The sequence below is a fragment of the Dipodomys spectabilis genome, unplaced genomic scaffold (genome assembly GCF_019054845.1).
Source record: "Dipodomys spectabilis isolate Male_0828 unplaced genomic scaffold, ASM1905484v1 ptg000034l, whole genome shotgun sequence".
Taxonomy (NCBI): domain Eukaryota; kingdom Metazoa; phylum Chordata; class Mammalia; order Rodentia; family Heteromyidae; genus Dipodomys; species Dipodomys spectabilis.
Window position 1 is genome coordinate 4,922,673 of NW_024870711.1, and position 20,840 is coordinate 4,943,512.

The 20,840-nt window shown below is 48.4% G+C and overlaps 1 protein-coding gene across 1 annotated transcript; it reads right to left on the bottom strand.

Moving 5' to 3' along the window:
• Positions 1-767: 767 nt before the first annotated feature.
• On the bottom strand, positions 768-13,521 carry LOC122105910 (TRPM8 channel-associated factor 2-like). The gene is made up of 8 exons (XM_042677196.1): positions 13,461-13,521; positions 10,840-11,476; positions 7,441-8,432; positions 6,768-6,865; positions 5,658-5,871; positions 5,085-5,324; positions 3,615-3,952; positions 768-1,391 (listed from the first exon to the last, which is right to left on the bottom strand). The coding sequence occupies exons 2-8, from the start codon at positions 11,460-11,462 to the stop codon at positions 1,137-1,139; spliced, it is 2,760 nt and encodes a 919-aa protein (XP_042533130.1). The 5' UTR covers positions 11,463-11,476; positions 13,461-13,521; the 3' UTR covers positions 768-1,136.
• Between the last annotated feature and the right edge of the window lie 7,319 nt (positions 13,522-20,840).

The following is a 20,840-nucleotide window of genomic DNA, read 5'->3' on the forward strand; positions in this document are numbered from 1 at the left end:
ATTAAAGAATGTTTCTGGAACCTGGGGAAGGTAGCTCATGCGTGTAATCCTAGTCAATTGGAAGGCTGAGCTTGATCTAGACAGCCTGAGTGGAAAAGTTCTCAACTTAGAGCTGTGGGGAGGGGGGGACATGCATGCTATCCCAACTACAAAAGAAAAGCTAAAATAGGTGGATCACAGCCCACATGCATGTGCCTGGACCGAAAGTGAGATACTATCTTAAAATCAGCCCCTACAAAGAGGGCTTGGAGGTAAGACTCAGTGGAACACAGCTGCCCAGCAAGCAAAAAGCCAGTGCCTTGTTTTCAGACCTCAGTACTGCCAAAAAAAGAAAAAAGAAAGGGGAATGTTATGTGCTGGCTTGTTGTGACCCTAAAAAAGGCCGACTAGCTTTTAAATCATGTTATAATCCATGTAGGGACCACCACAACATACACAAAAATGCTATTTTTTATGCTTTTTAAAAGCCCATTTTTATAACAAATATTGTCAGTTTCTGAATGGATCTTATAAGGCTTTCCCTTCCATTTCCCAGGCCCCATCCAGGATTAAAACATTGCTCACGTTTGCTGCTAGTGTGTTATGGGGGCCGGGGGGAGAATGTAGTTATAAAATTCAATGCACATCCTACAACATTAAGAAAATTGAGGGGGGGGGTAGGGTTGTGAGGGATGAACGGGGTGGCATTGATCAAGATTGCATGAATAAACTGCTTTGGAAGGGCGAATGCTTCATACAACTCTTTAAAAGATTTTTTTTTTAGAAAGTTTAATAAAACATAAATATGATTGGAGAAACAAAGAGACAACACCATATCTAAACTCCCAATCCTTACTCCAGGATTTCATTAGGTGTCAGGGATCATTATTGTCCTTTCAGTGAAGTATTTCCTGACCACGTGGAAAATGGATACTAGTGAAATCAAAGGAAATGACCCTGTGGTAGAGAAGAATGAGATGAGGGGAGTCGTAGGAGCACATTCTCCAGATCAGCTGTCCTCATGAGACTTCCTCATGGAATGACCGTCAAGACACGCAATTAATTCGGCTGAGAGAAATGCTTCAAGGCACCGAGTGCGGCAGGCCGGATCACAGTGGGATCGTTTTCCATCTCCTGCCCTATCTGCTCCATGTCTTTTACTCCTTGGTATCCATGTACACGGTCATGGGGTGCTCCAACCAACAAGGCAGGCAGGCCAGACTATTGGCCACTTCCTTTTGCACAGGCCAGCCCCAGGCTTGAAAGAAGGGGACCAGATTCTTCTGTACTTTTTCAGAGAACTTCTTCACCCAGAGATTCATCTTGCTCGTGTTGTCTTTGGGGAGCCCAGAGAAAGTCTGGTAGTCGGCAAAAAGCTGGGTGAATGGCTCCCAACCAAAGGTCTCCTGGAGCTGGAAAGAGAAAGAAGGGCCAGAAGCACAGTCAGGCTTGCCAAAGCATATTCGTGAATATACTTCATTTACTGTGAGTTCCTCCCCCTTGTCATCAGATTCACTTCTCTTCTGGGCCCCATCTCTCCACCAAACATAAGCCAAACATCTCACTGCACAAACATAACCTCCATGGCTCACTCCAGCTCTCTGCCATAAAATAATAATGTCTAGCCTAGCAGAGGGGCTCATAGGAAACATAATACATGGAAAGAGGAAAATAGTCAATGAATGATTATCTGTACCAAAACCTAATCAAATCTTAAGAAGTTTTCCTCAGCTTCAGGACAAACTTGGGCCTGATTAAGATTCATTTTGTTGGTTTAAGACCAGGACTTGAACTGGGTATCTGATGTTTTGCTCACTGGCTGATACTCTACCACCTGAGCCATGCCTCCAACCCTGAAACTAAATATTTGGCCTATCAGTGTTGGTGACTTCCAACATTTTCCAGACATAACAATAACTGTATTTTTTTACAAGCCACCTCAGACCTTTGACTATCTGTAAGGTGCTCTATAGGCAAAGAGAAAGAAACAGGCATGTTATAAGCAGCTTAAAAGTAGAGAAACTCACTTACATAAGATTACAGAAATTTGCAATTAGTAGAAGTCTGTGGATTTCCATTCCCTTCTCTCCTGTTTTATGGAAGAAAATTCTTTAAATCTGGATGTAAAACCCCAGGACAGAAGAAGCTTGAGGCAAGTCTCCCTCAGCGTTCATTACTGCTCATCTGTCCTTGATAGTTAGCCTCTGGCAGTCTCCCTGACCATGGCCTATTAATTAATGCATTCATAGATTAAACTTTATTAAAGATGAAATATTTGTGAGTTAGCTACAATATGCCAGACATGGTGCTTGGCAAAAATGGTGAAGAACTTGTGTCTGTTTGGAGGACACAGGTCAGTGGAGGTGACAGATATATAAATAGGCAGGAATCCATTCATGGAGAGTGAGTGAGTTGGTGGATGGGATGGAAGTAGAGTTTTAACTGATACTTTGGTGACAAGCTACCATTAAAATCTGCTGTTCTGTAGGTCCACGGGCTGGCTGAATAAAGCATATAGAAACTGTGTGGAAACACCTGGGTTTGATCTTCACAAAAAAGAAGGATGAGAGGAAGAGGAGGAAGAGAAAGAAGAGGATGAAGAGAAAGACAATGAGAAGGAAGAGGGACAGAAGGATGGAAGAAAAACAGAAGGAAGGAAGGAAGGAAGGAGGGAGAGAGGAAGGAAGGAAGGAATGAAGGAAGGAAGGAAGGAAGGAAGGAAGGAAGGAAGGAAGGAAGGAAGGAAGGAAGGAAGGAAGGAAGGAGCACAATGCAAAATTGTGCATGGACTGAGATAATCTTATAATCATTCTTCCAAAAATTATTGAAAGAAACAAACAAACAAAAAAAAGCAAAGACAGGGTACGAAAGCTTGGCCTTTCACTAGCTGCCAAGTTTCACTTCTAAGTTCATCATTTACCTGAACGGCCCTTGCATGAAACTGTGGAAAGCAGGTCATACCACCCTTAGCAGTAGAACTGCAGTAGTGATCAGGAGGAATCAGACAAGGAAACAGCTCTGACAACTCACAAGGGTTGAAATGCAAAGCAGAATTGGAGGCCCAGGGCCGGGGTGGGGGGTGGGGGGAATAGATAGAGATGTCTGCTTATTTCATAGGAAACAGGCTCAACTTTTGTGTTGCCCAAGCAGGTTTATCAGTTATTTAATGAATGTTGATTCAAATGGATGCCATTTAACTCCTACAAGGCTCTACTGCAATTCAATTGCCCTGTTGTCAAGTTCTAGTCACTATATAAGGATGCTAACATTCATGGGCCCCATAGACCCATAAAAGTAAGGGGAGGAAAACACAAGAGACAATGAGTGAATGGAAACGTATTAGGAGATCAAAGCCAAAACCAGCAGGGGAGGAGCTGCGACTCAGTCTCAGACTCAGAGCTTATGTAAGCTCCTCACCAATGTGCTAGAGAACAGAGACAATTACCCTGTTTTATTCTTTGTAATAGCTTTTTCACTGCAGTATATCACCTCAAGCGAGGGGGACCCGGGGTTATTCTCATCATACACGTACCCAGCCCCACGAACCACACGGAGGGGAGGTGGTACTCCAGGCTGGGAGAGGTCATAAAGGAGATGGAGAGCCCATGAAGTCCTCTCCGATTTCTGCTCCGTACCTGCAGGTATGTCTCCAAAGCCGTCCACACATTCCAGTCCTGCAGCGGCGCGCCTTTGCTCCGGTATGCTTTGATTCTCTTCTCTCTCTCGGCTGGTCTCAGGGCGCAGTGGGCCAGTGCCCGGGGGATGCCCAGGACGGTCTCATGCACGTACACTGACCACAGGTTGCAGGTGGCCTCGGTGGTGTGCGGGGGGAACTCCCACGCGTGGCGCTGCTGGTTGTGGCCCAACTCGTGGATGGGTCCCCACAGACCTCTGCTTTTCATGCTCGGCTCGTGGAGGAGCTCCTGCACCGACTCCAGGTGGCACATGATGGGGTACCCCGAGTGCATCCAGCCTGGGGGGGAGGGGAAGAAAGGAGAGTTGCAGCTGGGAAGGAAGCGCCACTCCAACCTTCTCCCTCCACTTCCTTCACTGTGGAACGTTCCCCCACCGCCCCATATGGATGTCTCTAATAATGGCAGAATGCCTCTGGTGGCTGTAAAGTAGATGGATTTGTGGGAGCACCTCCTTCCCGTCCCACCCTTCCCCTCCTGGCTCTACTTTGGAGCGTACAGGGATGCACTCTACAGGATCCTCCCTGGAATCCCAGGCTTCTTTTGCGGGTCCTCTGTCTCCACGTGAGGTCTCACAGGCTAGCACAGGCTCAGTTCCACACTCCCCTCAACTCTACACTGCCATCTGGATTTGTACTCCACAACAGAAATAGCTTCATCCTTTCTTCCTTTATTAGGTAAGGAAGTTGAAGTTCAATGCAATCTTCCCACTTGGGGAGCAGAGCTCTTGATTTCCTGCCGTTTTCTTTCAACCAATCCACACCTAGTGCAAACTTCATTATTCTTTTTCCTCATTCATTTTCAATGCTGACTATCTTTAAAGAAAATAATTCACTTTGTATACTCTCCTTGGAATAACCTTCACTGACGTAAGGGACCGCCCAATACCAATTTAAGGAGACTGTCCTACTGTCTGTCCTATGAATCTTGCAGACAGCAATTATTTACCATTTTTTAAATCAGAAACATCTTTTAGCTCTGTCATGGTCCATGTCTTCTGTGTCTTTTTTCCCCTCCTTATTTACTCTTTATTAAAAGATTATACTTTAATTATCTTGGACATTAAGTGAATTGCAAGTCGGGTCCAGGGGCTCATGCCTGTTATTCCAGGTACTTGGGGGTCAGAGACTGGGACTGGGAGGATTTCAGTTCAAAGTTAGTGGGTGTGGCGGCCCACGCCTGCTACCCCAAAAGACATGGGAAACATAAATAGGAGGATTATGGTCCAGGTTGGCCTAGGCAAAAGTTAAGAGCCATCTCCCAAAGATACAAGGAAAAAAGGGAATGGATGATTGTGACAGGCATTCAGCCTAGCGAGCATGAGACCCTGGTTACAACCCCCTGTACCACCAAAGTGAAAAAACGATGACCAAATCGTGCACACTGACTGCGCATGCTCCCCAGGGTACCCACCAGCGGAGATCTGCACATCAGCAACAATCCTCTCAGGTCTGCAGAAAGGGAAGGGCTGGGCTGCCAGCCTAGCTATGGCCTGCATCATCTGATCCCAGAGCCGGAGCAGAGGCTCGGGGTCCTCCAGGGCCTGGAGGTGTGTGGTTGGCACTGTCAGGATGATGTTGTCTGTGGCCAGCTCTCCCCAAGGGGCCGCATTCTCCTTGACATTCCGCCTCCATTCCTCCCGGGTCGTCTTACCTGGAATAAACACCAACCTGCCACATGCTGCCCCAACTTCTCTTGGAGCTGACAAAATACAACTTGAACTCTGCGAGGAGAGCACTGAAATAATGAACTGCCTTCCCATGGAGCTCTAGGCTGTGTCATGAAGAGAAACTTCCAGACCTTTCTCTCTGCTCTGCTCTGCCCGGAAGTCTCCATGGACACCCGGTGTTCTGTATCTCTACTCTGCATGCTCACCGCTCAAAGTTCTCCTTTTCCTCTCCGCTGACCCTTCTTCCCGTTCCCTGGGGCAGCCAGCCCTCACTCCACCGTGTCGGCAGCTCTTCTTCCCTCCATCCCTGCACTCACCCAGCTTGTAGTAGGGGGCAGGCACAGCCCTCCTGATGGTGACGGGTACCAGGCCAAGTTGGCTGTGCTTGGGCACGACGATGTACAGGAGGCCACCCCATAGACAGGAGACAGACCGCTGGGGCCTGTCCATGCAGCACTGGTGAGTGACCACGGGGGCCCGAGACAGTTGGCTGGCGTTGGTCAGGTCGTCGGTGTGGCAGCCAATCTGTACCTGGACAGGTGCGGTCACCATGTGTGTGTGTGTGTGTGTATGTGGGGGGTAAGTGGGGGGTATGTGTGAGTGTATACGTGTGTATGGAGGGGTATGTGTCTGTAAATGTGTGGGTATGTGTGTGGGGGTATGGTTATGGATATATGTACGTGTGTACGTGTGTGTGTGTGTGTGTCTATAGGGAGGGAATTAGACACAGCTCCCAACTTCCCTTTTCCACTAGTGAGTGACACATGGAAACCTACAAAGCTGTAGCACTCCAATGTCATGCAGACTAAAACGTACAAGCATTCTTTCCTAGGAATAGAAAGAGCCCGACGGCGGCCAGACCTCCAGCATGTCTCGGTAAGACACTAGGCATAACCCAAGGCTAAGGTTGAGGGCACCATGCTGTCTTCCTACCAGGCCGAAGCCTAGGCCTGTACCAGGCCTGCGCAGCAGAGCAAGTCCTGTGCTGCAAGGGGACCGGGAGATTGCAGCGGCTGAGTCATGGGGCTCAGGCACAGAGGCCTGGCTCCCCTTTATTCCAAAGGCCCTTTATCTGCAGTCCTGGGCTTGCTTGAGTAGAAGCAGGGGAGCTCTGGAGGGAACGCCAACACAACAGAGCCCCACTGAAGTGGGGTGGGGGTGACTCTCAGAGTTGAGCAGGGGTGAAACTCTCCAGGAAGAGCATAATTTGACTGTCCAGATGAGGAGGTAAAACCCAGCCAGGCTGGTGCTAGCAGGTCTAAGAGGGATGGGTGCAGTTAGATGTCCCAGGGCAGGGATGTGGTGGTGGCTGTGGGACTGGTCCCTGGGCTGCAGTCACTGACAGACCCTGAGAGGAGCAGGGTGGTTTTCTCCCTGTCCCCCCTGAAGCCATGAGCTAGATAGGGAAGTGGGAAGGACCGCCTTACCTTCAGGCCAGCAGAGGCAGCCGCTTCCGGCAAGGAGACCTCTGCACTTTGCCCTTCTAGGACATAGAGCCCCGTGCTCACCCAGGCTTCACCGTCGCCTGCCAAGAGTCCAAGAGAAGGCTGAGCTCTCTGCTCGCACGTTACTATGACCCCATCCCCACCCTCATCCCAGCGTCTCCCGGCTGAATCCAGGCTGTTCACGCTCCCAGCACTTACCCCTCCTGTCTTTGTATTTCTTCTTGACTTTTTTTTTTGGAATGGATGGTTGAAATTAGGGCACTGTTCTTTCGACCCAGGAGTCTATGACTTAAGGCATGTCACTGCTTGTTTTTACTTTGGTTATAATTTGAATAGGCTCTCAGGTTTTTGCTTCAGGCTGGCCTTGGACTATGATCCTCCTCCCTCTATCTCCTTCAAAGCCGGCACTACAAGCATGAAGACAGGGACTCTCTCATTACTTTTATGCCCAGTTTAGCCTTGAACCACTACCTTCCCAGTCTCTGCCTCTTGCCTTCTAGGCCTTCCATGGAACTCTAAGGCCTATCTTCTTGAAAATGCCTAGTAAAGCATGGAGCCAGCCTTCCTGAAGCGCAGCGTGTCTAAGGCCTTGCGAAATCAGCCATGTCTACCTACCATCCCAGCCTGGGATGCGGTGAGCACTGCTCACCCCTACCTGGGTTGTTTCCATCGATCTCCAGGGCGATGAGATGGTCTGATGGGGGCAGCGTGGAGGAGCAGGTCCGATTGCCAAGGCCCTGAGCCAGCTGGGAGCAATCTGTCCCTGAGTGTGCCAACTCTGTGGCCAGACAGAGCATGGTGGCCTCATGGGAGCCTCTGGCTACTGGATTGTTCTTGCTCACAACTGGGAGGCCAGCCTGTGTGAGCATCTTCCTGAGCAGCCGGTGTAGGGATATATAGGCGGGAAGGCCCTCTGCAGGAATCTGAAGGAAGGCCGCGCCATCTACCCCCAGCTTCGCCAGATGGCTTTTTTCCATGGTTTCCCCGCCACGGTTCAACACTGCCTGGAACTCAGACAGCGCCTTGCGGAGGTGGTAGCTCTGCATGTCTGGAGTAGGGGCAGGGAAGCAGCCCGGGCTGAGGGTCTGAGGTAGGATGCTGAGGCCAAAGCAGTTGAGGATGACATTTCCAGGGAAGCCAGCCAACGGGTTGCGGCCTGGGTTCTGGGAAGCCCACCACCAGGCCTGCCCACCTATCAGCAACCCCCCGCCCTCAGCCACAAACTCGTGGATCTTCTTGGCCTCCCGGTCACTGTAAGCCACACAGCAATAGACACACAGGTCTTTGGTTAGCTGGGACTCCAGGGTGCATTCCAGGTCCTGCTCCACAAGCAACGAGTGCAGCTTTGTAAGACTTGTATTCACCCCAATTTTGCCCTTCTGGACTCTGGCCAACCAGTGAACAGCATTGAGCAAAAAAGGTCTCATCTTGGGAGCAAAGAGCAGGCCTTCGTGAGCAGCCACGACCACTCGGCCACGGCCATGGCGGGCAGCTGCCAGGAAGCAGCGGAGGGAGGCATCGAGTCCCACAGGGAAGGCCAGGGCCCCGTGGACTAGCAGCTGTGAGGGGACCCCCCCTGTCTTGATGTCCAGCTCAGAGATCCCCGCCAAGAGCTGCTGCTGGTCCTGTCTGAGCTCCACCCCGCACCTGAGGAGATATGAGAGACCAAGAGGCTACAGTGAGTGGTAAGAGCTCACTTACAATGGAAAGACTGCAGGGCTCCTGTCCACCTTTCCATTGCTGATCAATAACATTTGGGCCATCATGAAGAGGTTAAAAAAGCACCCATGTAAAACACACTTCCAATGCAATGGCAGAGATGCAACATGTAGCTGTAGATGAAGCAAAACAGCTTTCATTTGCTGAGGTAGAGGCTCCTGGGGGTAATTAAGAGGATCGTGCTGACAGAATTTAACCTGTCTGTTTCCTAATATAATAATTTTTTTAAAAAAACAAACAAACAAATTTGATTCACCCAGTCTCCCTGGTAACCGCAGCACCTCCCCAACCCAGTTAGAAGGGAAAGAATTCCAAGCCTGCCTGTCTTGGGAGTGAGGGTCCAGGGCCCTGCTAGCTTTTCACTCGATATTGACAGGACCCCCTTCTTCTTTTGCCAGGGTCTTCCTTTCTTCAGAGATACTGCCCATTTAAAAAGATTTGATCTCTCAGGCCCCCAGGGAGCGGAGGCTGGCTAAGCTTTAATCCTGCCTCCTAAGATATAAATGAAAGTCTAATGGTTCTGACTTCCCCCACAATAAAAGGCTTTCGAAATTAAAAGAGACAGACCCAGCAGGTGTATCTATTCCAGCTAATTATTGTCTAGGTATACATAATTATAGTGCCTGCAGTCATTATCTTATGGTGATAAACATAAAAGCAATGCACTGTGACAAAAGTAGAGAAGAGAGAGAGAGAGTCATAGACTGGGGCCCATGGGAGCAATGCCAGAAGCCTGCATTTCCTACCCAGGCTTCATCCTGCACAAGAAAAATAAACTTCAACATGGTTAACACATCTGTTATAGAAAAGCCTTCACTATATAGACATAGTCACTGCCATATCAAAGCCCAAATATCCAAAACTGGCTTTTGATCTCCTGTCTTTCACAACTCAGTAGATGGTAATACCTGTCTTTAGGCAACTCAAACCCCAAATCTCAACTCCTCATTCCCCTCTTCTTCCATATTCATCCCAACAGCCAAGTCTGCAAGTGCTACCTCAGCGTATACAATGGAAGTTCTCCCTTGCAGCTCCACCATGGCCAGTGTAGTGGAAGCCACTAGCTAGGTGGCCTAGTTCAGTGGCCTCATCAGCCTCTCCACCAATCACATCACGTGAGTCCTTGGTATAAATTCTCTGTATAGATTCTCTGTCTTCTATCCCCAAACAAGTTCTATCGATGGGTCTAGCTGAGATGGTCTTTCTTGCAGGACCTTGCTTCCTTTTGATCCAGCCTTTGTTCATGCAGCTCCAACCATCTTAGCTTCCTAGATGTTCCTGGAATGTACCCAGCCTGCTTCTGTTTTGGGTTTCAGCCCTAGTTCCTTGCTAGGTCTCGATTCCTCAGCTGATGGTTATAGATGGGGCTCGTTCTCTCACTTCTTTAAGGTGTCCTTTTCAAACATTACCTTCCAGAGAAGGCTTCCATGCTAGCCATTTGCTTGTTTGCATGTAAAGCCACTGGCCCCTCTCTCTGGCCACCCTCTGTGCTACAGGAAGTTGCATTACCTTGGCTTGCTTACCCCCAGATTCGGGTGGGTTCAGCCCATGAGAAGGAGAGAGACAACTGAAGGTAGAAGAAAGAATTCCAGCTCTGCCCAGGTTGATCTCCCATCTCGGGTCCAGCCCGGTTGGACAGTGCTAGCCACAGCTCCATTATACACAAGGTGGCCATTGCGCCTGGCCTTTTATAACACCACCCCCTCCACTGTCTGTCCTGATGTAGCTGATGTCCTGGTGTGCTTCTACTTTTCCATCTATTCCATATCTTGAATCCTTCTTTAAAACACCATTAAATATTGATTCAGTGTGATTGTCAGGTCTTCTGACCCACACACCTTCCCTGAAGATACTAAATAAAATAGCTCCCACTCTCCTCTTCACACGCTGTCTGCAAAACTTGCTTGATTTCCCTGCTTTGTAAAAACCTGACAGAATATTTGTTGATTTGTTTCCTTACACACCTAGATCTCCATTGGAACACAGGCTTCCTGGGCAGCATGGTTTGTCGGTGCTGTGCTCTGCTGCACCCCCAGAACAGGGCTTGGCTTAATGCTAGTTGCTCACACCCACAAATGTCCTTCCATTTTCTTAAGAAACTGATAGGCAGGGATGTAAGATGTAAGATGAGCTTTTCTATGAAGCAGATATTGCCTGGACTGGCAGTGAAGACCAGCCTCTCTTGGGTCTTGGTACGTTTCAATAACCCTCCTTTTGATCTGTGGGCATTCCAACATTGAGTAAAAAAAGTACTATCCGTATTGAAAGAGAAGAAGACACTTCAGCTTGATTATTAAACACAATTCAGACTCCCTAGTGGGGAACACACACTCACCTGACGTGGAGTGGAATCTTTGGCACCTTCTTAGAGACCTTGAAACGGCCTACGTCACCATAGACGTCAGTGAAGTACACGCCTGCCACACCGGTCAGCTGGTTCCCAGGGAACGTGGACAGCACCTTGTCACGGCCGTGCTGACTGGCCCAATACCAGGCTTGGCCCCCAGTGAGCACGCCTCCTCCACGTTTCAGAAACTGGACCAGTTTCTCAGGCAAGGTGTCACTGTAGGCATTGGTGCAGTAAACTCCTAAGGCCTCTCCAGGTTGTGGCCCAATTTGTGTCTCGATGCCAGAGGCCTGCAAAAGGCTTGCTAGTGATGCCAGGGACGGATGCACTGTTACAGGAGCTCCCGGAGAAGGCCGGAGCCAGCCTACGGCATTAAGAAGAAAGGGAGCCAATCCAGAATGCAACAGGTAGCCCTCGTGGGAGACAACCACCAGGCGGCCCCGGCCATAGGAGGACGCAGCAATAAGCACCTGGCCCTTGTCATTCACCATCACAGGGAAGGCAGCCTCCCCAGTAAGAAGGAGCTCACTGGGAATGGGCCCTCTGGGGAGGTCCCAGCTCTTCACTCCATTCATGAGAGTCTCAAAAGCCGCAGCAGGAGATGTTGCCATGGTTTTGGCAAGAGCTGCAGAGGAAGCAAAGGCCCAGGTTGTGATCAAAACAGATAGAAGACCAAGTTTAAAAAATAGTTAAAAAAATAAAAACAAACATCTGCTAGGTCTTGGTAACTCATGCCTGTAATCCTAGCTACTAAGGAGGCTGAGATCTAAGGATCCTGGTTTGAAGCCAGCCTGGGCAGAAAAGACCATGAGACTCTTATCTCCAATTAACAAGCAAGAACCTGAAAGTGTAGCTATAGCTCAATGGGTAGAGTGCCAGCCTGTAGTGAAAAAGCCAAGTTGAGAGTATAAGGTCCTGAGTTCAAACTCAAGAAAGGACACATATACACACCGAAAAAACAATTCAGCAATTAAATATATTCACCCACAAAGCTATACCAGACTCCCCACTGCTAACCACTGCTCTAGCACTGGGAAACAGAGCCAGGAGCAAGACAGACAAGGAACCATGCTGTCATGACTCAGATACTACAGGATGGGAAAGACAGTAAGTAGGTAGATAAGAAAATGCAGCCATTAAAAACCACTGTGATGGAAATAATAAGGATAAGATATGGAACAACTGGAGCACTACTTTAGATTGAGTCCTTGGAAAGTCCTCTGTGGCAAAGTGGCATTGAGCTGAAGTAGAAATTCTGTGGAAAAGGCTCCCAGCAGGTGACTGGCAAGCCAAGGGGCAGGACTGGATTCAGCAGGGTGGGTAGTTCAGGGAAAGGCTCAAGTTGAGACTTGCCAGCTGACTTGGTGTTTTATTCCTTGGATAGAAATGTCACTGACCTGTCACAAACATGAGTTGTTGGAAATGTTCATCTCTTCCCCCATGGACTGGTCCCTACTTTTCTCTGGCTGTGGCATTCTGCACTTTCTAGATACTTCTGAAAAAGTGTTTGTTCACCTAATATGCTGAAAACTGAGCTCATTACAGGCACAGGACAAACACTCCAACCTGTTCCTCAGCTGCCCCTTTGGGCTTCCCTGAGTGCTGCGGGGACCCTTGGCACTTCCTTCACCCACCTCTAAGGGTGGGTGACAGTGGTGACAGTGACATCGCAGATGGAGGGAGCCACAGACACATGGCCAGTGCTGGTCCTGAATGCAGCTTACCACCCCCTCCCATGCTCCAGGGGTCTTCCCCTGCTCCCCACCTGCCAGCCACATCCTCTTATTGGTCTCCTTTCCTTCCCTGTCTCATTCTGGCCACTTCCTCACTTGGCTTTCTGCCTCTCTTCCCAAATAAACCCCTTGCAGGCAAATCCCTGTATGAGGCTTTGCTCTGGAGGACAACTTAAACCAAGTCAGGTACCAGATTTAATCCCTCCCTGTCTCCCTTTCTTCGTCCCTCCCATTCTGCCAGCCCTCTCCCTATGACGTGCCTATCCAGACTGAGCTAGGGTTAAGTCTCCAGGCTGCATTCCAAATTTCAGCCCCGGAAGGTGAGATCTGCAGAGCTCTCCGGGGTTCATTTCGTCTGTAGGCCTCTAGGGTTATTTAGCAGCCCTCCCTGCGCCCCCCACCCCACTTTCCTTCCTAAAGTCCCAGCGGGCCCGGCGCCCCGCAGTCTGCCCGCACTCCCTGTGGCACTCACAGGCCTGCCCCTCCACCCCCCCCCCCTCCTCCTCCACCGCGTTCCTACTATTTCTGGCTGGAAAGCTTGAGGTGTTCCCGCTCGGGGTTAAGTGGAGACGGATCCGGAAGCCGGAGTGCACGGTCCCGGTCCAAGCACCTCTGAGCAGATAAGCGAAGGAAACATACGAGAATGTCCCCAGCTGCGGGTCCCCGCGGACACGGGTGGAGGGCGGGCGTCCCGTCCGGACCCCAGGTCGGGGGAGGGGGGGGCGGGGTGCGGGGCGGCCTGCGGAACCCAGAACCCACAAACACCTCCGCGTCCGGGAGGGAACGGCCTCCAGCATCCTTCGGGCAGCTCGGGGGACCCAGGGCCCCCAGGGGCTGGGCCACTCGCCCGCGACTCAGGAAACCTGAAAAACTCACTCCTGAGTGCTGGGATCCCCGCGGACTCGCTGTGCGGACAGGCGCTGCTGACGGCAGCGGAGCTTCCCGGGGGCGGGGCCTCGGCGGGGCGGGGCCTCGGCGGGCGGGGTCTCCCAGGGGCGGGGCCTCTGCGGGCGGGGTCTCCCAGGGGCGGGGCCTAAGTGAGCAGCCCTTCCAGAGGCAAGGTCTCAGGGGCGGGGTTTCGCGGGGCGGGGCTGCATGGGAGGGGTTGTGCCGGGCGAAGCCTCTCAAGGACCTGGCCAACCAGGAGTGGATCTATGGAGGAAGACTGCTGTGTCAGTAAACGTGGATAAATAGGGGTTGCTTGGGGCTTTCTAGGAGAGCGGCTGCCTTGGGGTGGCTTCCAGCAGGGCGTGACTTCTCCGGAGACGGGCAGTGATGGGGGCGTGTTTTACATGGGGGCGTGGTCTCGCGGGCCTGCACTGGGCGTGGCAGTCACGGGGGGAGCGGCATGTAGGAAAGGCCGCATTGGGCGTGGCTCCCTTGGGGGCGTGGCCTCTCAGAAGGGCGGTACTGGGGCGTGGGTCCCTGGGGGCGTGGCCTTTCAGAAGGGCGGCACTGGGGCGTGGCTCCCTGGGGGCGTGGCCTCCCAGAGGGCCGCATTGGGGCGTGGCTGTCGGAGGCTGAAGATGCCCGGGCTGACCGGAGTGGCCCCGCTGGGCGGCTGACTCGGAGTGGCGTGTCCGGAGGAGGGAGTGCGGCTGGAAAGGGGGCCATGCAGGGATTTGTGGTGGATCGGCCGCGCCCCAAGCACTGCCTCCTTTCCGGAGGTTGCTCTCTTCCCGGGGCGGCCTTACCTGGGGCGGGACGGCGGCCGGCAGAGCCGCCTCCGGGGTCGCGGCCTGCCCGCTGTCGGGCAAGGCCTCGGCAGGTTGTCAGAAAATCTCCAACAAACCATATTCGGGGGAAACAGCCACCCCCCGCAACAACTGCGTGGCCTGCAGCCGCGCGTGGGGTGTGGCTCCTCCCGGCGGGTCCTCCCTGGGGTGCGGCTGGGCCACTGCCGCGTGGACGCCGCCGCGGCCCGCGCTCCCCCTGGCGGCCGCAGGCGGCCGTGCACCCTCCGGGCCGCGGGCCCTTTCCCTTTCTGAAGGTGTCCCTCACCCAGGCCCACGTGTGCTAAGACCTTCTGTGACTTGAGACGCGGCCCAGGATCTCTGGAGTTTCGCCCAGGGTTGGACGTGGGTTTGAGCCACGAACACAGAGACTGCTCTGATTTTGTTTTTAAGTGGAGGCCCTCAGCCATGCACTATGAGAGTCGCCTGGTGGTACGTTGTGGCTTATGTGTTTTTCTTTGATACTAGGAATTTTAAAATTTGCCCCCTGGCCCTTTTACTTAATAATCAGCGCTATTTGTTTAATGAAATGAATATACCAACATTGAGTACATGGATATTCACCATCGTCCTATTTTCTTGAAGGATTGCTGCCTTCATCAATAGATCATGACCTGCTGGAGCTCTGCTGGCTGATTTTTGGCCCGAAGTGAACGTCGTCGGACTTGCTGGTTCTATGATTTCTGTATTTTCCATTTTTGTCTGGCTTTGTCAGTGCAGTGTTTTCTGTGCGTGACAGACAATCACTGGATCTTCGTTTTTAATCTCAATCCAACTAGTCTAAACAACTTTACTTGAGGTATACAGACACTTACCTTGGGATGACTATTGCATTTGTTGATTTCTGTTTAACTGGTGTGTTGTTTGTTCTTTCTCTCCCATTCATCTTAGTTTTTTGGTTTACTGACTTGTCTGGTGATTTCCTAGTTCTCCTGTTTGTCTAATGAAACTTGTTCTTTCCAGAGCTCTCCTGTTTGCCATTGGCTTTCTTCCTCACAGTGTGTAGGACTCCTGCAAGTATCCTTTACAGTACTGGCTTGATGGGCAGTAGTCGCTTTAGTTAATGCTTGAATGGTCTTTCTCTATTGACCTGCTGAATAAAGACAGTGTTGACGGGCAATATTATTTAACTGATCCTGAACATCTATCTTTGGTTTTACCTAGTTTTGACGAGTCTTTCTGCTATGTTTTATTTTGGAATAATTGAATCTTTACTTAATATGTTTCCATATTTTTAATGCAATTTTAATTTCTTTCCTTGCTGAATTTCCCATCTAGATTGCTACTTTATTTTTCTCCTGTTGATGTTCAAGTCTTAACTTTATTTTCTTACTTCATTCATCTGATTGGACTTGTCTGTCTATCTATCTATCTATCTATCTATATATCTATCTTAATACATGTCATCTGTGGGCAGGGGTGAGTGGAAGGCGTTACGCTGTGAGGTTGCTCAGTGGGAGATACACATGAGAAAGATGACCAGAGTTCATCATCATGGCCATGTGTTGACAGGACTACCTAGAAGGAGACATTTAAGCCAGATTTTGAGGATTGTCATGGGCCTTACTGAGGAGTACAGATTGAATCCAACAGTCTTTATTTAAGAAACAGCACATGGGGCTGGGAAGGTGGCTCAGTGGTAGAGCGCTTGCCTTGCATGCCAGAGGCCCTGGGTTTGATTCCCCAGCACCACATAAGCAAAAAGAAAAAAGCCAGAAGTGGTGCTGTGGCTCAAGAGGTAGAGCGCTAGCCTTGAGTTGAAGAGCTGAGGGACAGTGCCCAGGCCCAGAGTTCAGGCCCAGAGTTCAGGCCCCATGACTGGACCCAAAAAAAAAAAAAAGAAAAAGAAACAGCACATAATAAACATGATAGTTGCCTCTTCAGCATCTATTCCCTAGCCTACCTCTCTTCTTTCTAAACCAAATCCTAGTTTTGTGTAGAGAGTCAACCTCTCCCTTAAGAAGTTTGGGAGAAAATGAAGCTATTTCAAGTTGTAAAGGTAAGTAGATATATATTAGCTTCTGTCAAACAAACATAAATCCTTTGCATTGCCATGAGGGGCTTTTCCTGGGTTATTCATAACTATATAAACAATATTATACTTAATTATCCAGCACACTAAAGGAACCTAGAGAAACTAGAGTTATTGCTACCAGTGCACACTGTTTAATGTTTGGGGGTCAAATTCTGTTCAAGTGTCTGTGCTGTCTTTTCAGTTTACCACTAAAGCAAGCTCAGGGACTTCTTCCTACAAATGCTTTCCAGTTGTGAGCTATCATGAATTACTCTTTGGATTCCTTCAGTTATTTTTAGTCGTGACTTATTTAATGTGTTCCTGTAGATTCTTTCCCTTCAGGAATGTGGAAAGGATTAGCCTCATTCTAATTTAGGAACAGAGATGTCAGGTCCACCTATGTCCATTTCCTGACCTGAGTGACTGGGGAGGTTTACAGAGTCACTCTTTAAGATGATCCGCAGCAGGTGTCCACAGCTGCTTTAAGAAGAAGTAATGTGGTGGCCACAAAAGTGCTGCTCTCACATTTCCAACTATGGGATCTGTGCGTGTCAGGTGGCCCCAGCTGGTGGGGTCTGGAATCCTTGGTGTCCAGGCCATGCTGCCCAAGGGCTTTTCCCAGCCAGTGATGAAGGATGATGGTGAGGAGACGGAGGACTCTGTGGATGGATACTCTGGGCTCAAGAACTTCCCAGAGGCCTTCATGAGACTCCCCGAGACTCGCACTGCAGTGTAAGCTTTTCTTTCCTCTTCTCTCCAAGGTTAAATCTACACCAAAGTCTGGTGCTGCTCCCAGCCTCCTGCAGTTCTCTCTCCATATTCTATCACATTATAAGCCTCATGCATATCAGATCCTGTTTTGGTTTCTGCCTCTTGGAGAATCCAAGAAGAACACAACAATTTTTATCATTATAATCCTCACATAACTCTCCAGTGTGTTTATTAAACTGGTGTCATGGCGGGAATAAAGGAAAAGTTAAGATTATTTATGAAAGACTTAACCGATTACATGTTTCATTATTTAGTATGTTTATAAGGATGCTTAAATTATAACACAGTTTCTCTCCAAGAGTAAATTTCTCTTGATGGGGGCAGGTTCAAGCTCAGAGTTATAAAGTATTTGATGTCCTCCTCTGGTTGCATTTTTGAAATTAAGCTAAACATACCTTTTTGTGTATCAGTCCTGGGGCTTGATCTCAGGGCCTGGGCACTATCCCTTTACTTTTGTGCTCAAGGCTAGTGCTCTATCACTTTGTGCCACAAGGCCATTTCTGGCTTTGGGGCAGTTATTTGGAGAGAAGACTCTCATAGACTTTCCTGCTCAGGCTGGCTTTGAATGATGATCCTAAGATCTCAGCCTCGTGAGTAGTCGGGATTACAGGCGTGAGCCACCAACACCAGATAAACTTACATTTTTATGTGCTTTGTATTACAGATGTCTGGAACCAATAGGAGTCCCATGACAGAGAGTCTTGAAGCAAATCAGTGTCCCTAAGATAGCTATGATGAAATTCCTCCCTCCACTAAGGGACCAGGGGAGGGGAATGTCTTTTTACCTTATTTTCCCCCAATACTGTAGATCCAATGGGATTTATGCCAAAAGTCATTCTTAACATTACATCTGTGAGCCGCTTGCCTACCTCTTTTTTTTTTTTTAATAATTAATTTCCTATGAAGAGCTGAGGTTTAAATCTGCCCCAGCTAGTGAGAACAACAAATAATAAGCTCATATGGTCTGTTGTCTTTTGATTAATTATTAAAAGTCCTAATGAAGGCCTATTATTTCCTTTGCCAAAGAGGGTCACTAAGCTATGAAGACAGCGAGTATAAAAATAGAAACTCAATCGCAAGAAAGAAAAAAAATTTGAATACTTATCTTGGGTTTCAATTCACCTAACAACATATTTATAAGATGATTTCTTTGTTGCTTTGTATGTCCCTCCCCCACAGTATAACCCCTGCTTTCACTGTATTTGATGTTGGTATAATTTGTGGAGGGGAAGAGCAAAAACAAACCATTTAAATAGGGATACAGGTGGACCCATTGCAACAATGAGATGTACAAGTTGTTATGTTGAAAAACAAACAACTTTGGCCAGGCTGGGGGCTGGGGGCGGGGGAGGGGAGGAGATGAGACGGGAAGGGATGGAAAGGGGAAACAAAGGAGGAGGCAACAATGCTTGATAAGAAATGTACTCATTACCTTGCCCATGTAACTGTAACCCCTCTGTATGGTATTTTCACAATAAAAAATTTAAAAAAAATAGAAACTCAGTGTCTGAAAAAACTTAACGCTGGAGTTGGTGCCTCGACGTATTACCTTAGTGCAGGCTAAAGTGAATTAGCACCACTTTCCAGGTTCTTGGCTCTCATTGAAGGCACAGACCCTTCAAACAGCCCTGGGCATGGATGTCACCTGTAGAATGTTCTTGGGTCCTGGGGCTACAAGTGCTGTTGGGAAGGAGAGGGGCCTTGTGTCCTGGGACCTCTTCCTTACCCCTCTCCTTGCCCCGCCCCTTCCTAGAAGGAATTTTGTATTTGTATCTTTGATCATCTTATCCTCAAATAATAAGCATGTGTCCCACAAGTTCTATCTTACAGTCTCAATTTAATTCTTGGAATACACTCAGACTTGGAAGGTTCATAAATAATTTTTGGCAATCTCTAAAGATGAATCTTTTATCAAAATGTCAGCAGTTCATGTGTTTTTAAATTTGAGTTTCAAATGAACAGAAGTAAAATATTTTGTGTTTTGTTGGTTGTGGGGCGAAACTCAGGTCCCGGGTGCTGTCCCTGAACCCTTCTTGCTCAAGGCTAAGCATTCTATCACTTGGAGCCAGAGCTCTATTTCCAATTTCCTGGTGGTTCATTGGAGATAAGAGTCTCACAGACTTTCCTGCCCAGGTTGGCTTGGAACCATAATTCTCAGATCGCAGCCTCCTGGGTAGCTAGGATAACAGGCATGAGCCACTGGCCCCTGGCCTAGGAGTAACTTTTTAATGGCTCTCAGGTGCACATATTGGTATTGACATAAACTGTTTCCTGATACTGTCATCAATGATCACTGTATAGCTTATTTCTTCCTATCTTTATATTCTACCTTTTGTCCCACCTCTGTTTCCACCTGTTTATCTCTCATGTATTCAATTTATTCCTAAAATAATGACTAGCTATGAAACCAACCACCCATCCAGAGACTAGAACACTAAAGAATTGCTTCTCCATAGCATTAAATTCATGAGTCCAAATGATTTACACATGGAAGTGTGTGCATGAGTTCATATATGCAAGTGTGTATATATGTATGTGCATACGTGTGTGTGTGTGTGTGTGTGTTGAGAAGAAATGTCTCTGGGAAGTGGAAGATCACCTTCTACTTCTTATCTTCCATATACAAAAGATTGACCCCCCCCACCCAATGAGATAATTCAAATAATTTTTTTCCAGAAGGAAGTCAATGGGGTCCTAGGTTTTACAAGGAATAGAAAAGCCACTCTAGCCTAAACTATTAGTCTATTAGCCTGTAAGGACACTTCCATACAGGAAATGAGGTTGTGGCCTTGGGGGTAGAATGCTGATATACTTAGACCCTAAGTATATATACAAAGTATATATTATATACTATATATATATACTGGTATACTTAGACACTATATATACACTAAGTATATATGCTTAGTATATATGTATATACTATATATTATGTATATTACATACATACTTAGTGTCTAAGTATATCAGTGACTAACCTATGAAGAAAGAGTACATAAGAAAGATTTCTAAAAAATACTGCCTCAGAATTATTTCCTGTAAAGCTAATATTCACCAGAGGGCTGCAGGTAACTCTGTGTTCAACAACACTGGAAAGTAAATACACGGTGTATTTTACTTCCCCTTTACCAGGGTTCAGGGTGCAGGGTGGTGTGGTGGGAGACAGAAAAGAACTTGGGTTATTTCTATGACAATAACAATCTAGGAACTGTTCTCTGTGAGGGCAAGTCCTTATTCCAGAATTGAAGGATGCAGGGGACATAGAGGAGATGCCAGTTCAGGCAAGGAAAGGCTTTGTTATAAATACTTACTTTCAACCAGAGATGTTAATGAAAATGGAGAAGGAAGAGATGCTAAGAAAGCAGGGCATAAGAAGCTTGGTAGGCTGAAGATTTCCATCGGATAGGTGACGTGTAGGGGAACAGCTGTAAGCAGATGACCAAGTACAGGGAGGTGGCAAAGAACATAGGAAAGGAACTGACAGATGGGCAGAAATCCTCAGATGCCAGCTGGTATCATGAAAGACTAAAACCTGAAGAGTGATTAAATGGACAAGAGCGCAGAAGAGATTGTAGTCTCAGATGGTTCTTCTTGAAATGTTTCCCAAAATAAGAGGCAGTAGAGCATGATTTCCAGCTAGAACACTAGCTGTGGTATCCTTCAGGGAAGGCTCGTGAGCATCCCTTCACTCAAATAGTTGTAGACCTGTTTAATCAGACATTGTGCAACCAGCACGTC

Bases quoted from the DNA above. Each gene is read 5' to 3' on its own strand.
- LOC122105910 (XM_042677196.1), bottom strand. From the start codon at position 11,462: ATGGCAACATCTCCTGCTGCGGCTTTTGAGACTCTCATGAATGGAGTG. The intron at 5,325-5,657 runs GTGAGTGCAGGG...TGTTTATTCCAG, and splicing joins TGCCCCCTACTACAAGCTGG to GTAAGACGACCCGGGAGGAA. The intron at 3,953-5,084 runs GTGGGTACCCTG...CCTCCCCCCCAG, and splicing joins TGATGTGCAGATCTCCGCTG to GCTGGATGCACTCGGGGTAC.